At 41.4% G+C, this 13,655-nt stretch overlaps 1 protein-coding gene across 1 annotated transcript in view; it reads right to left on the bottom strand.

The window, feature by feature from the left end:
* MTAP (methylthioadenosine phosphorylase) overlaps positions 1 to 13,655 on the bottom strand; it is a 38,768-nt gene that overhangs the window by 4,418 nt on the left and 20,695 nt on the right. The window contains exons 5-6 of the mRNA XM_067744525.1: positions 7,613 to 7,715; positions 3,115 to 3,354 (exon numbers count right to left, since the gene is read on the bottom strand). Of these exons, the coding sequence (XP_067600626.1) occupies positions 3,115 to 3,354; positions 7,613 to 7,715 (343 nt within the window). The remainder of the gene's footprint in view (positions 1 to 3,114; positions 3,355 to 7,612; positions 7,716 to 13,655) is intronic.

Below are 13,655 nucleotides of genomic sequence, written 5' to 3'. Positions count from 1 at the left end.
TCTACAGGACAAATGACCTGCTTTTCACAGAACATCTTCTTGAGTTCCTACCTGATCTTTTAAAAATACCTGGAAGAAAAAAATCACTTATGCTATTTGAGATAACTAGAAAATTGAACTTTGCCTGGATGTATTAAGCAATTATTGTTGGAATGCGATAACAGTAATGTGGTTATGTTAAATGTTTCCTAAAATGTTTATGGATAAAATTATGGATCAGAGTATAGATGAAATATGATTGGCCTTAAGTTGTTATGTTTCTGATTGAAGCTGGATGTTGGATTCGTGGACGTTCATTACCATTGTTTCTGAGTAAAGTTGTTTAATAAGAAAGCTGAAAAAAGTTACGTGTAAAACAGATGATCAGAAAGAGTACTTGTCATGTTTCACTATGCTTAGAAGAAACCCAAGATTCAGGGGCAGGGCACAGTGATTACACATTTCTGTTTCCTGAAGTATCAAGTCCAGACCCCTCCCACAACATTTAGATGTGTTTAGAACAAAATGATGAGCACTGTAGCAGAGGGGAGTCCCATCACTGTGCGAGGGGATCACAGCACAAGTTGGTGACCAGCTAGCTGGGTGCCTGGCCAGCTATGAATCTTCAAATGCAGGGTCATGAAGCATCCAAGAGATTTACCTTGTATTTTACTCTTTTCCTCACACTTTGTGACTAATATAGATTCTGATCTCCTTTTTCTCTTTGTTTCTGCTGTTGTTCTTCACCCAAAATGTCCTTTCTACTAACTTCCTCACAATAAATTCTAACCTTCTGTTCAACATCCAGCTTAAATCTCAGAGAAGTTTTCTTCAGAAACTACCCCCCTCCCCCATTCCATCACACCTACCATCTGATGACCACCCTCTCAGGAGCCAGCACTATACTAGATGCGCTACATTTATCATATGGCTTAATTCTCCTAATAATCTCATCTCCTAATAAATCTCCTAATAATCTGCAAGGTCAGAAATGTAACTACACAACCCCCACCCATGCGAACAGGTTAAATAACTCAACCAGTATTACAAGTAAAAAGAACAACAGGAATTTGAAGAAGGGTTTAGGCAACTCTAAAACCTTTTTGCCGTGCCAGGCTACACATCTGGTTTAAAGCACAATGACACACATAGCTGACTGAGATGATGCCATCTTTGTCTGTGTTTTCCTGGTGGCATTTAATATTATTTGCTTTCGTGCCTTACCACTTACAAAGAGCTTAGGTTTGTTGGTTTTTTTTTTTTTTGCTTTTAACTGAAGTAGCTCCAACTGACTGTTTTCCAAACCTCATGTGGGCTACTAAACGAAAGTACCATTCGCTCTGCATGGGGGACAAATGTTACTAGACCGAGCAGAAAGCCACAGGCAGGAAGCAATCTGCTCTTGCGGAGTGGCAGAGGCTGGAGTCTCCTATTAATTGGAAGCAGCTTCTCAACATCATGAGGCTGAGCTGTCCCTTAGGTGACCAAAGCTGCCAAGTCAGAGACTTTGTTGAGTCAGGATTTGCAAATCTCTTACATAACAAACATCCTAGCTGTCAGCAACGGTTTATTACACTGCGGAGTCAGGATAAGACATTCATGCAAAGAATCTGTGTTCATCTATGACCCAAAATCCATACCCACGGATGCACAGGCAGCTAGAATATCTTACTCCATTTTACATGAAATTGGATGGTGAAACAAGCAGCCTGAGATGGTGGTAAGGTCCCTTTGGAGAAGATGTCACCTTCCCTAAGTGTGTTCAGAACCGCCACCCCAGCACTTCTTCCTTCAAAATTTCTTGGCTGTAGTTTTATCACTTTCTCTTTTTAAAATGAGATAAATGACAAGACAAATGATCTGGTTTTTTCAAGTAAAATGCAAGGAATGAAAAGGGAGGAGAATATTACAGTAAATGATTTAAGAGGCATATCGTTCAAATGCAATGTGTGGATTATAAGGGATCCTGATTTGAACAGTTAAAAATTATAAAACGAGGGAAAATGTGACAAATCTGGACATTTGATTATATTAAGGAATTAGTATCAATATTTTTTCATACAACAATGGTGTGGTTTTAAAAAATTATTTTAAAAGAGAGACCTTTTAGAAAAATTTACTTCAAAATAATTAGGGTAGGGGAGAGAAAAGTGGGTAGGGGCATATAAATAAAACAAGATTTGACATGGCTGATAACTGTGGAAAGCTCAGTGATGGTAACTGGGAGTTCATTATACTAGACTCTACTTTTGTAGATGTTCAAAGTTTTCCACAAAGAAAATATTTGTTTTGGAAGCCTGACCTCAGTGGCCCAGTGTCCTCAAATACCAGCTGGATCTTGCTGTCTTTCCTGCCAAAAACCCTCATTGACCTCCCATCTGAAATCCTTACACAGCCTATGTGGCCCTGCCTCCCTCTTCTCCCTCCTCTCCTCTCCACTCAACTCAGGCACGGCCATCTTTCCCATCACACTTAAACCAGGAAGCCTTCCTGGATTTCAAGTATTTGGTTGGGCCAATTTGATATGTACTTCTGTACCTTATCACACTATTTCTTTATAACCCTGAGCCTTCTCACATTGGTTTGCTTGGCCTCTACCCAGCCCCACAAAACCCAGAATGTTGGCTCCTTATGGACTTGTCTGTCTGCTGTCGTATTATTATACCAAGCACAGTACCCAGCCAAGGTAGGTGAGACAAACAGGAATACAGACAGACATGAATACAGAGTCCTTTTACCAGGAAGAGGTACGTAATAGTAGGGTTCTCACCCTACATAATAAACAGTAGCATAGCATACAGAACTTATAACCAAGTCTTCATCCTTAAAGTAAGGGCCAAGTCTCAATATAATTCCCAACACACCTACATGTTTACAATGTACTGTTCCCCTGTTGATCCTTGGATAAAAGTGTCTTTTTATTCTCTATGAAGATTTCTGTTCTTCCAGTGGGAACTACAGAAAAAAATCTGTTAATACCTAATGACAGTGTATAAAAAGCTGACTTTAAAACCTGGTAGAATGGCACTTTCTGCAACTAATGTAATATAAACAAAGAGTTAAGACACTCTCTTACTGGCTCACACAGCACGTGGAAACCCAGGCCATACAAGTTCCAAAGAGAATTTCACTTACTACTTCCTCATGCTCCTTCCAGCAATCATAATCTGTTGCCATGGCGATACTTGCGTAGCAAATTCCAGCCTCCTTAGCAAGAATCACCTCTGGAACTGTGGTCATGTTGATAACATCCGCACCCCAGGTTTGGAACATGACACTTTCTGCCCGGGAGCTAAAACGAGGTCCCTCAATTGTGATCATTGTCCCTTTTGAGTGGCACCGGAGTCCTAGCTTCTTAGCGGTCTCTATGAGGACCTAGAATGCAAAGAACCAAACTCAAAACATACGAACATACAAACAGAAGGTCAGCTTAATTTATTTTTCCTCTGATTGTTTAAAAGATTGTTACTATAAATACCTAGTACCTGTAGGCCCTCAAAGAGAACCTAGGAAATCACAGAAGGGTGTTTCCTAGACCCTTATCCTTACATAGTGCTCTGTCCTGCCCCAGCCCCTAGCTCACAGCTACAAGAGCAAACAGTGAGGTTTTTCTACACACCAGGCATTTGTTTACATGCTTTAATCTCACTTCTTAACAACTTTAAGAGACTATCATGGATTGTGAATGGGGGCTTGAGCCTGAGCTCTTAACCTCCAAGTCTACACTAAGGTGCCTTCCTCATTCACATCTCAGAGATGTGCAGAGTGAACTGTTTTCAAGCTCCTGAGAAACTCATTCTCACTGGTCTTTTATACAAAACCTGAGGGCTTTTGTGAAAGCTTTTTGGGGGTAGAAAGTGATTTCATAATCTCTTTTGCCTATTGCCTCTCTAAAGACATACAGTAAAAAACAGAATGGGGCTGTGCTGATTTCTTCTATCCAGAGATAAACTTATCTTGGCATCCCTTTAGAGACAAGGCCACATATGAGTTTAGAAACATTATTTAAAAGTTTGATCACTTTTTTTAGTGTCTAATAATGTATGTCTAATCTAATTTCATTATTTTCTTAGCCTGTGCTTCAACATTCCTTTTTAATTAAAAAAAAATTAGTCTTTTAAACTTAACTCTTAAAGCACTGCCAAGAATTCACTTACCCTTATGTACATCCTAGTTTTTTCATCTGTAAAATGGGAATAATATTATATAACTCAGAGATACTGAGAAGTTTTTTTTTTTTTTTTAAGAATTTATTTATTTATTGGCTGTTTTGGGTCTTCATTGCTGCATGTGGGCTTTCTCTAGTTGCAGCCAGGGGGGCTTATCTTTGTTACGGTGCGTGGGCTTCTCATTGCAGTGGCTTCTCTTGTTGCGGAGGATGGGCTCTAGGCGCGGGGGCTTCAGTAGTTGTGGCTCGCAGGCTCAGTAGTTGTGGCACACGGGCTTAGTTGCTCCGCAGCATATGGGATCTTCCCAGACCAGGGCTCGAACCTGTGTCCCCTGCACTGGCAGGCGGATTCTTAACCACTGTGCCACCAGGGAAGCCCCGATACTGTGAATATTAAATGAGCTAAGGAATATATATAGCAAGGAATCTAAATGCTTAACTGGTCTTCTAATTATTAACACTGGCAGCTTCTACACATTTCCCAAATAATTTGTCAAGTTTCCTATAATACCATATATAAGATGGAGTGACTCAAAGTCAATAGAAGGCTCCAATCTAGGCCAAAGTCTTGCCTGCACATGTCTGAACCACATAAGCAAATTAACCTATTTCCTTAAAAATAACACATTATGCTATGGCAAGACGAGAAAGAATTTTAACAAGAGCTTCGGCAACTCCAAATTTAGAACCATGACAAGCCCTAGATGACTAGCTGATGCTACATCATGTTTATTTTTCCTATACATGCTGAAAATAAGATTCTGCTAAATAAAAACTTTTCCTTAAGGAGTACAGGTATAAATACAAGGGCTTATTAAATCACTCTTTCCCCTGATGTCCCCCCCCACTTTCAAAATTAAGATATAACCAGCCCAGTCCTGTCTTCATTAAATGTCTTTAAAAATCCCAAATAACTGAGCTGTATGTCTCGGCCAAACTTCAGAGTGCTTCTAGAGATGTGTGAAGGAAGATCACAACTATCGCAGGCCAGTGGCAATGTGCCTTGTACGTCTTCACCATCACCCTGAGTGGTGGGTGCCACGATGGGGAGGAGGAAGTAGAGGCTTATCGGCCTGGGTGGGCCAGGCAGTGACAGACCCTGGGCCCTTGCCACCTGGGCAAGTACTCTGCACTCCCACACAAACAGATAACGCCACCGTAAGGTGCCAGAAATATAAACTACAGGCTGAGAGGTCTCTTTACTGTGTCAGGACTTTAGAAGAATGTGTTTCAGATTACCTTTAGACTAGAAGTACTATTTTTGGAATAGGTAATACTTGCACATGGTGCAAAAACGTAAACAGTACAAAAGGATATTATTCTGTGACAAGTATTTCTTCTACCTGTGTACTAGCGACCCAGTTTCCCCATGGGAAACCACTGTTACCAGTTCTTCGGTCAACTTTCCAGAAACACTCTATTTGCATATAAATATTTTCATATTTATCTCTTTTATATACACATATTTCAACACAAGTGGTAAGATATAGTACAACCATAGTGTACCTTGCTTGCCACTTGACAATCTGTCATCGGTACACGAAAGTACACAATGATGTTGAAAGTTAAAGTGATAATTACGAAGGGGCAACACCACCCACTCTTTACGTTTTTTGGACAATATTTTAAAATCTCTTTTAGGGTATATAAGAATAAAGTAATACTCTGAAGACGTTATTTTCCCATTTTCTTAAACTGCCCTCCCCAGCACTCTTTTAAAGTCTTTATGTGAGGGTCCTTAGCTTGACTAGACTAATAATAGCTGAATTAATTCAGTCTCAAGGGAGGCCAAACTGCATTACTGGAAACTATCATCCAGCCACCACATTTACATGTGCTCTGCATACATCATTAGCACTTTTCCCTTACCCACCTCTACTCCTAGTACCCAAATCACTGGGCAGTAGTACCTCTGATTTCCTACTAACATGCATATTCTCTCCCTAGTCTATTTCTTCCCAAGCTGCCCCCATTTTGAAGTGGACAGAAATGTTATTGCACACATCTACCTTCCTCTGGAGAGCAAATTTATTCTGTGGACAGATCTGTGTTTCAGACTTACATTGTTCTGATATATTCTGCTGATAACTACCCAGGAACACACACAGTTGATCCTTGAACAACATAGGTTTGAACTGTGCAGTCCACTCATACATGGATTTTTTCCAATAAATTCATACTACAATACTATACAATCTGTGGTTCGCTGAATCCTTGGATGCAGAACTGCAGATAAGGAGGGCCAACTGTAAAGTTATACTCAGATTTTCAAGTGCATGGTAGGTCAGTGCCCCAACCCCTCACGTTGTTCAAGGGTCAAATGTATTCTAAACTCACACTTAAAAGTTAACCTGCCCTTTTTTTTGTTTTAAAGAAGTAAAGAAGGTGCTTTCACAGAAGTCACAGAGAATCAACATGCAGTGATATATCTGAAATGGCTCCAACGCCTGGCTTTGGATTCTAGATTTCTGAGACCAGAGTGAGGTTAAGGTGCCCTAGCTCTTAACTGTAAGGAAGCTAGTTTTACATGATTATACAAAGCTGAACATATACTACTTTCCACATTCAGGTGTTAAAATCACCTGAATGATTAACATGTTTAGGTATCTGTATCGTCTAAATTATTTTATAAAGTAGATTTTACTAGGCAGTTTGTCTCTGACAATAACTTCTGACCTACTGGGTTGCACCTGACTTTCAAATCTTGAGTTATAAGAAAAATACCATGGATGGACTTTTGAATTGTGGTAGCCATTTTTATTCTCTGAAAGCTAAGGCTGTGATTCCTCACTTTATATCACCATTGGCTTTTGTAGGGCTGCCCCTTTAGTCCTGAGATCTTACTATAATCCTGGAGAGGAAGCTGGACAGTAACAGCCAAACTCACCTCAAAGGCAAATGATGCCAATCTAACAATTTACAGATTATTAATAACTTAATTCATAAAAGCAGTTAACAGTCACTGGATGTCTTATAACTAACAGGCAGCACTCAAAGCACTTTATAAGTAAATAACTCTTTTATCCCTCACAGTCCTACGAGGTACATGTTATCATCACCTTATTTTACAAACGAGGAAACCAAACCCGAGGTTTTGGTCCAAAGACACACACCAATTAAGCTGAAGAGTAAAGACCTGATCATAAGAAATCTGGTTCCAGATTGTATACTCTAGACATACTATGCTACCGTAAATTATTTTAAAAGGTATCCTGACAGCAAAATCAAAACTTAGTTAAGAAAAAAGAAAAAGTAGGTTGCAACTTTGAGTGATTCATCTTACAAATGACTGAGAGTAGTGGAGACATTATTAGCAAAGGGAAACAACTCTTCATAAAACCTTGAGTAAGCAGCAAGCTAGAGAGGGGAAGAGAGACCACATGCTTGGCCAGTTAATTCTACGTCTAGATGCCACCCCAAGCCCTCATGATTTATTCTGGTGCACCTTCCAGAAATATTACGAACCTCTCTTGTTTTAGGGCAGAACGGCTCAGCCATTGGAATATGACACACTCCTCTGGCACAGGAATGATTTCCGTCGTAGAAGGTCTGAAGCCTTCTGGTAGTCCTACAAAATAAAATAAAAAAGAGTAGTTTTTAAAAAGCCACCTTCCCACCCTCTAGGGGCTGGTAATCAGTTGTATCTAGGTCGATATCTTGGTCCTCACTCCAGAATCAATAGTTCTGGATAAGCTGAAGGAAACTTTTTTTTTTTTTTTTTAAAAAAACAACAACAAGAAAAAGAGCTTCTGGATGGTATTTGGCTTTTTTGGCTCTGGGTTGGTGGCAACGTGCTTCCCAACAGGAATTAAAGTGTCTGTGGTCTGGTGGCTGTGATAGGATAACCACACTGAACTGTAGATGCAACTCAACTGTGGGCTCAGGAGGCCAGGTAAAACACTTAAGAAGTCAATATGAAAATTTTCCATCATCTCAAATGTAGAGGATTGTATAGTGAACCCCATATATATCACTTAGATTCAAGAGTTTCCAAAATTTTGTCAAACTTGCTTCATCTGTTGCAAATCCCAGACTTTGTCACTTCACCCCTACTTCAGAAGGACCAAAATATGTGGAGTATTTTCCACGGCAATGTCATTATCACAGCTGATAAAAATGACATTAATTCCTCAGTATCGCCTAATATATAGACCATGTGCAAATTTCCCTGGTGTCCTCAAAAAAAAAAAAAAATCTTTTTTTAAACCGTTGCTTGATTAGTTTCATGTTCAAACACAGTCCAAACTTTGCATTTGATTGCCCTGTCACTAAATTGAGAGTAATTCCTGCCCTCTGCCCTCAACCTTATTTTTTCATGCCTTTGACCCACTGAAGAAAGCAGCCATTCATCCAGCTCCACATTTCAGAATCATTTGTCTCTTTGCTCCCTTACTTAAGCTTATGCGTCTACCCGCCAGAATTAGTTCTAAAGTCTCATGAAAGTTCTAAAGTTAACTTTCTGATAAAACATTTTTGAATCTGTAGGAGAGAGGGTAAAATTAAGCCAGTGGCAAGTCACCCAGCAACTTTTCTCTCAAAGTTTTCAGAATAAAGCACTTCCTATATCCATTATATTGTTCTAAACTTGAACTCATGAGTAATATAGAAAAGAAAGTCCTCATTTCCCTAGAGAGGTGAGAGCAGGGGAGGGACACGGCAAGGGAAAACCAACAGCTGAAGGCAAATCACTTCATTTCTGCTTCCGGGGGTGGGAGGGTAGGCGACGGCATGGAGAAATATTCTGGTTCAGTTTACACAGCTGGCATGTCCACCTATCAAAGTTAACCTGTTACTTCCTCCCCATCACATATTAAACAGTGACACTAGCTGGCACCAAAGCCACCTTGCTCAGAGATTAGGCCTCAGAGATTGGGAGGAATGAAAACCCAGTCTGTGCTCCTCTCAACCCCTTATCATATACGGGTCTTAAGGAAAAGGCTAAGTTAACCCCAAAGCAATTTCAGATGGCATTGAAGAACAGGTCAAATGACTCTTCCAGCCTATATAAACAGAGGCTTTTCTCTTTTTGTAAAACTGACTAATAAAATGGTTCCACATATTCCAGCTTTGGCTTGGTTTCAGCCTTCAATGAGTCAAGTATTAGCAAAAATCCTACTTACAACCATGATTAAGTGTGAAAACAGGGCCACAAAACCCTTCAGTGGCTATACCCCAATAGACATCTATGCAGTAACACCCCCATCTTATCTATCTCTGTCCCTCTCTATCTCCATCCCTTCTTTGCCTAATTACTCCTCTCTCTGTTTTGAACATTTACCTTAAGACATAATATGTATTAGTTATTCCTTATGTTATGCTATATACATGTGATACTAACTGCCTACAGTTTTAATTCCCTCTCAACTGGAACATTTTACATTTTTCTCTTTAAACAAAGCTCCCTAACTCCCACCTCTAAGGCTTATAGCAAACCACCATATCTTCTTGATTCTTCATTTCCCAATTACAAAATGTAGTGTTCATCCACCCATTTATAAGAGTGTTATAAGGATTAAGTGAGCCCTGATGCCTAGATATCCCACGGCAGCTCAGGACTGAGGTCTGGGCTAGAGACTGAATTGGGAGTCAGCACCAAGGAGAAGCTGTAGCTGAGAATGGGGCCTCAGAGCACCCAACCTTGCAGGAGGGGTAGCCCCGAGGAAGAAATAGGGACTTTAATACCAGTATTTCTAATAGGTTCAGGGTTATGCTGTTAAGATCCCAGGAGGGAAAGTGCCAATAAGAAACATCTCTTCACACAGACTGCCCACCTACTTGTGGTGTTCTGCATAACTCAAACAGTGACATATTCAAGGAAAAGTAATGATCTAATTTTAAATCACTATAAGTACTCCTATGCTGCATAAAATAATGAGGCATGATTATGCTGAATGAAATTCAGACCAAGAGCAATGGGGTTTGCAATCACAAGTGAAGGACACCACCCAAGTGAAATTCTAAAATGAAAATATATGTGATTTTAAGATCTCCTGTCCTCCCCCTGAGAGTTTTTAAGGAGAAGTGAGAGCTTCTGTAATGTAGCAAGAAGCAAAGGACGTCCCACACGGTGGGGACTGTTACCTCATTGAGCCTGTGTTAAAGGGGGTTCCTGCCTGTTCACTCCCAATTTCCAGTCAAAAGAGCTCTTCTATAAACAAAACAGTAGTTTACTCTCAAGTGGAGCTTTCTGACGGATATGAAGAAAATATAGAAAATGTAGTTTTGTACCTGGATTTCAATCCTGTTACTGATTTTTCGTGTGGCCTTGAGCAAATTACTTCCTCAGGGAAGTAGAGCAAACCTCCCTGAGTTCTTTCTTCATAAGGTATTAGCAACATCCACTTACACCCTTGTTTAAAACAGGGCCGCAAAAAACCTCTGGTAGCTACATCCCAATAGGGTGATGCAATAACTCCTCCATTTATATGTCAAATGTGCGTTTGGGGATAAACAGTAATTGTTGCAAAGTGCTACTACTATTGCCCTGAGGATCAATGAGGGAACAGATGCAGCACCTGGCCCACAGTATTCACCCAGGTCACATTACCGATGGACACAGGCGCAGCAGAAGCAAGCACATGGAGGAGCTCATCAATGGAAGACACTTGCAGATTTTTCTTGAGGGCAGAAACTAGGTGTGCAGCCGTGCCTAGGTGAGCACCTTTCCCTAATAAAGGGGGCCCTTAATGAGATCTCTTCTTCCTCCCATCAAGAGATAGAACTGGAATCTCTTCCTGGGCCACAGGAAAAAAATTAGCCTTAGACAACGTCAGACTGGCTGGATCCATTGGGAAGCTGTGTTTTAGGCTGTGGGTGAGAAGAACAGGAAGGACCACACACCTTCCAGAAGCAACCTAGACCAAGGATGAGAGTTTAGGGGTGGCGGCTCTGTCCTACCAAGCTATGAAAGTGGCATGTGGCAGCAAACAAAATAATGCCCCCCTACACCCCTGAATATCCACACCCTAATGCCCAGAACATATGAATATGTTACCTTACATGGCAGAGGGGAACAGAGGTTGCAGGTGGAATTAAGACTGCTAACCAGCTAGACTTAGAAAGATTATCCTGGATTAACCAGGTAGGCCCAGTATCATCACAGGAGTCCTGACATGTGGAAGAAGGCAGAAGGGTCAATACTAGTGATGAAAAGGACTTGACCCGCCATTGCTGGCTTTGAAGATGGAAAGGGGCCAGGAGCCAAGGAATGAAGGTGGCAAAGAGCAAGGAAAGGGATTCTCCCAAGCCTCCAGAAAGGAATGCAGCCCTTGATTTTAGCCTACTGAGACCCATGTTAGACTCCTAACCTGCAGAACTAGATAATAAATTTGTGTTGTTTAAGCCACTAAGTTTGTGGTAACTTGTTACAGCAGCAATAGGAAGCTAATACATGTGCTCATATGGTTTAACACAGTTAACGCAATGCAACTCTGTCCCTAACTCTTGCCTCAATTGGTGAAGCCTCCTAGCGAGGCAAAGGGACTGCTAATTTCACCCCCCTCTCCACCATCAGCCTGGGATATATATCCACTGGAAGTAGAGTTCAGGGACTGCCCAACTGACTGGCTTTACTGCTCCCTGGCTGGCTGTGTGCCTCCAGGAGAGAGTCACTCTGACCTGTGTTCACCTTATCAGTCTTCTCATATTTTAAATGGGGAAGTATGAAGGGTAAATACTGTGTGAAGACTGAATAAGAACACATGAAGCAAGTGCTCAGCCCGAGTAACTACTGCTGGTAGAAAATCTGCTTCTGTACCTGTCGTCTGCCAACTTCAGAGCAGACGTACTCGGGTCTCAAGTCAAGGGTACCCCCAAAACGGGGATATGTGATGAGAAAAGTTAGCAAAACAAACAACAAACTGCGTATGGAAGAGTGAAGAAGACAAAATGATGTTGTGTACTGGCAAGAGAAATGAGTTCAAGGCCATCAGGGAGAGAATACCGGGCACTTTCAGACACAGTGGGGGAACAAAGCCCAGAGAAAGACTGACCAGTAGGTTCTTTCTGGATCAAGATCCTTGAATTGGCACAAAGACAGCCATTTGTTAATAGTTTTCCTTTGAGGAAGTGCTGAGTTGCAAACAAGATGAGGGAAAACACTTTTCCCACAGCAGAAGCAAACACACCCGCACACTTCCAAGGTGGTTCTGGAGCACAGCACATGTCCACGAGCCTCAGCACACAGGAACACGAGGTGGTTAATTTACTGGCAAAGCGGGGCCAAGGGCTGCTCATACACAGCTTGGTTTCGGGGAAATGATTCTACCCATATCACTTAAAGTCTACCCAAACAGTCTATCTCATGAGTGCCCCTAAGTGAAAAATGCATCGTTTGGTGCATTTACTCTTAGCACTGCAAGCTGCAAAAGGGAAAGGCTGGTTGGAAAGGCATGCATATTGAAAACTTTAGTAATGTGTCAGATTGCCTTCTATTACGATTCTAACCATCTCTACCAGTAATAGGTATGTGTGTTAATTATCCAGGGCCTGACAGCATCTCACAGGTGGGAAGAACTTAATATTTTTCTTTCCCTTCATAATTATTCAGAAATAACTTGACTTCATGTTCAAAAGACCAGAGATGACCAGATAATAAACATTAATACTTCACTGGGGAAAGGGAAATGAGCAGGGATGCAAAGTACAAAAGCAGTGAAGAAACCACCACAAAGGGGACAAGATAGTTTTAAGTACACATCAAAGATCATTACCATCAATGACAAAAGGAACTAGGAAAAAATTACATCAAATTACAGGAAGAGCTGAATAGCTGAGGTCTTCTACCCAGGGACAGCCCTTCTCTGGACCGTGCTGCTTATTCAGAAGTCTGCATACGAGCTGATGCTCAGTAACAGATTCCGGGGCAAGCCCTCCCAGAGGGTAGCAGTTGTTTGAGCTTGGTTTCCAGCACTCCTGTGACCGTGTCTTCCTTCCTGTTATATTTTCTGGGAGTAGTATGGCAACCAGCTTTGAGGGGAGTCAAGCTGGGAGAAGTAAAAATGTTAAGAACTAACCCAGATGAGGGCAGTGGTGACAGATGACAGGGTGGATTCAAGGCACACATGGGCACGACTTAGAGACCGACTGGATGTAGGGGTGACAGATCCACAGCAGCGATCACCCGGTAGATGGCAGTGCGATGGTATTACCAACTTAGCAACTTACCAAGTGGAGAAGAGGGAGCTCGAGACGGGGGAAGGTGTGGGGTTAGAAGACAACCAAGGGGGAAAATAAATGAAGTGTGAATTACAAAGTGTGAGGTGTCTTTGGGACCTTGTCCTGTATCTAGGAGCCAGTGTGGATCTCAAGGTGGAGGCCAGAGCTGGAAGTCCATGTGTCAGGAGTGGTTGAGGTCATAGGGTTTGCAGATGAACCTAATTCAAACCCCACAGGTCCCACTTATTAGCAAATGACCAATATTTCTGAGCTTAAGTTCCCTCAATTTAAACTGAGGAAACGACCCATATATGTGGTAAACAGGGTTAATTGATTTGTGGTACTTGGTAGG

This window comes from Pseudorca crassidens, chromosome 7, assembly GCF_039906515.1.
Source record: "Pseudorca crassidens isolate mPseCra1 chromosome 7, mPseCra1.hap1, whole genome shotgun sequence".
Classification (NCBI taxonomy): domain Eukaryota; kingdom Metazoa; phylum Chordata; class Mammalia; order Artiodactyla; family Delphinidae; genus Pseudorca; species Pseudorca crassidens.
This window is presented reverse-complemented; position numbering and strand designations above follow the sequence as displayed.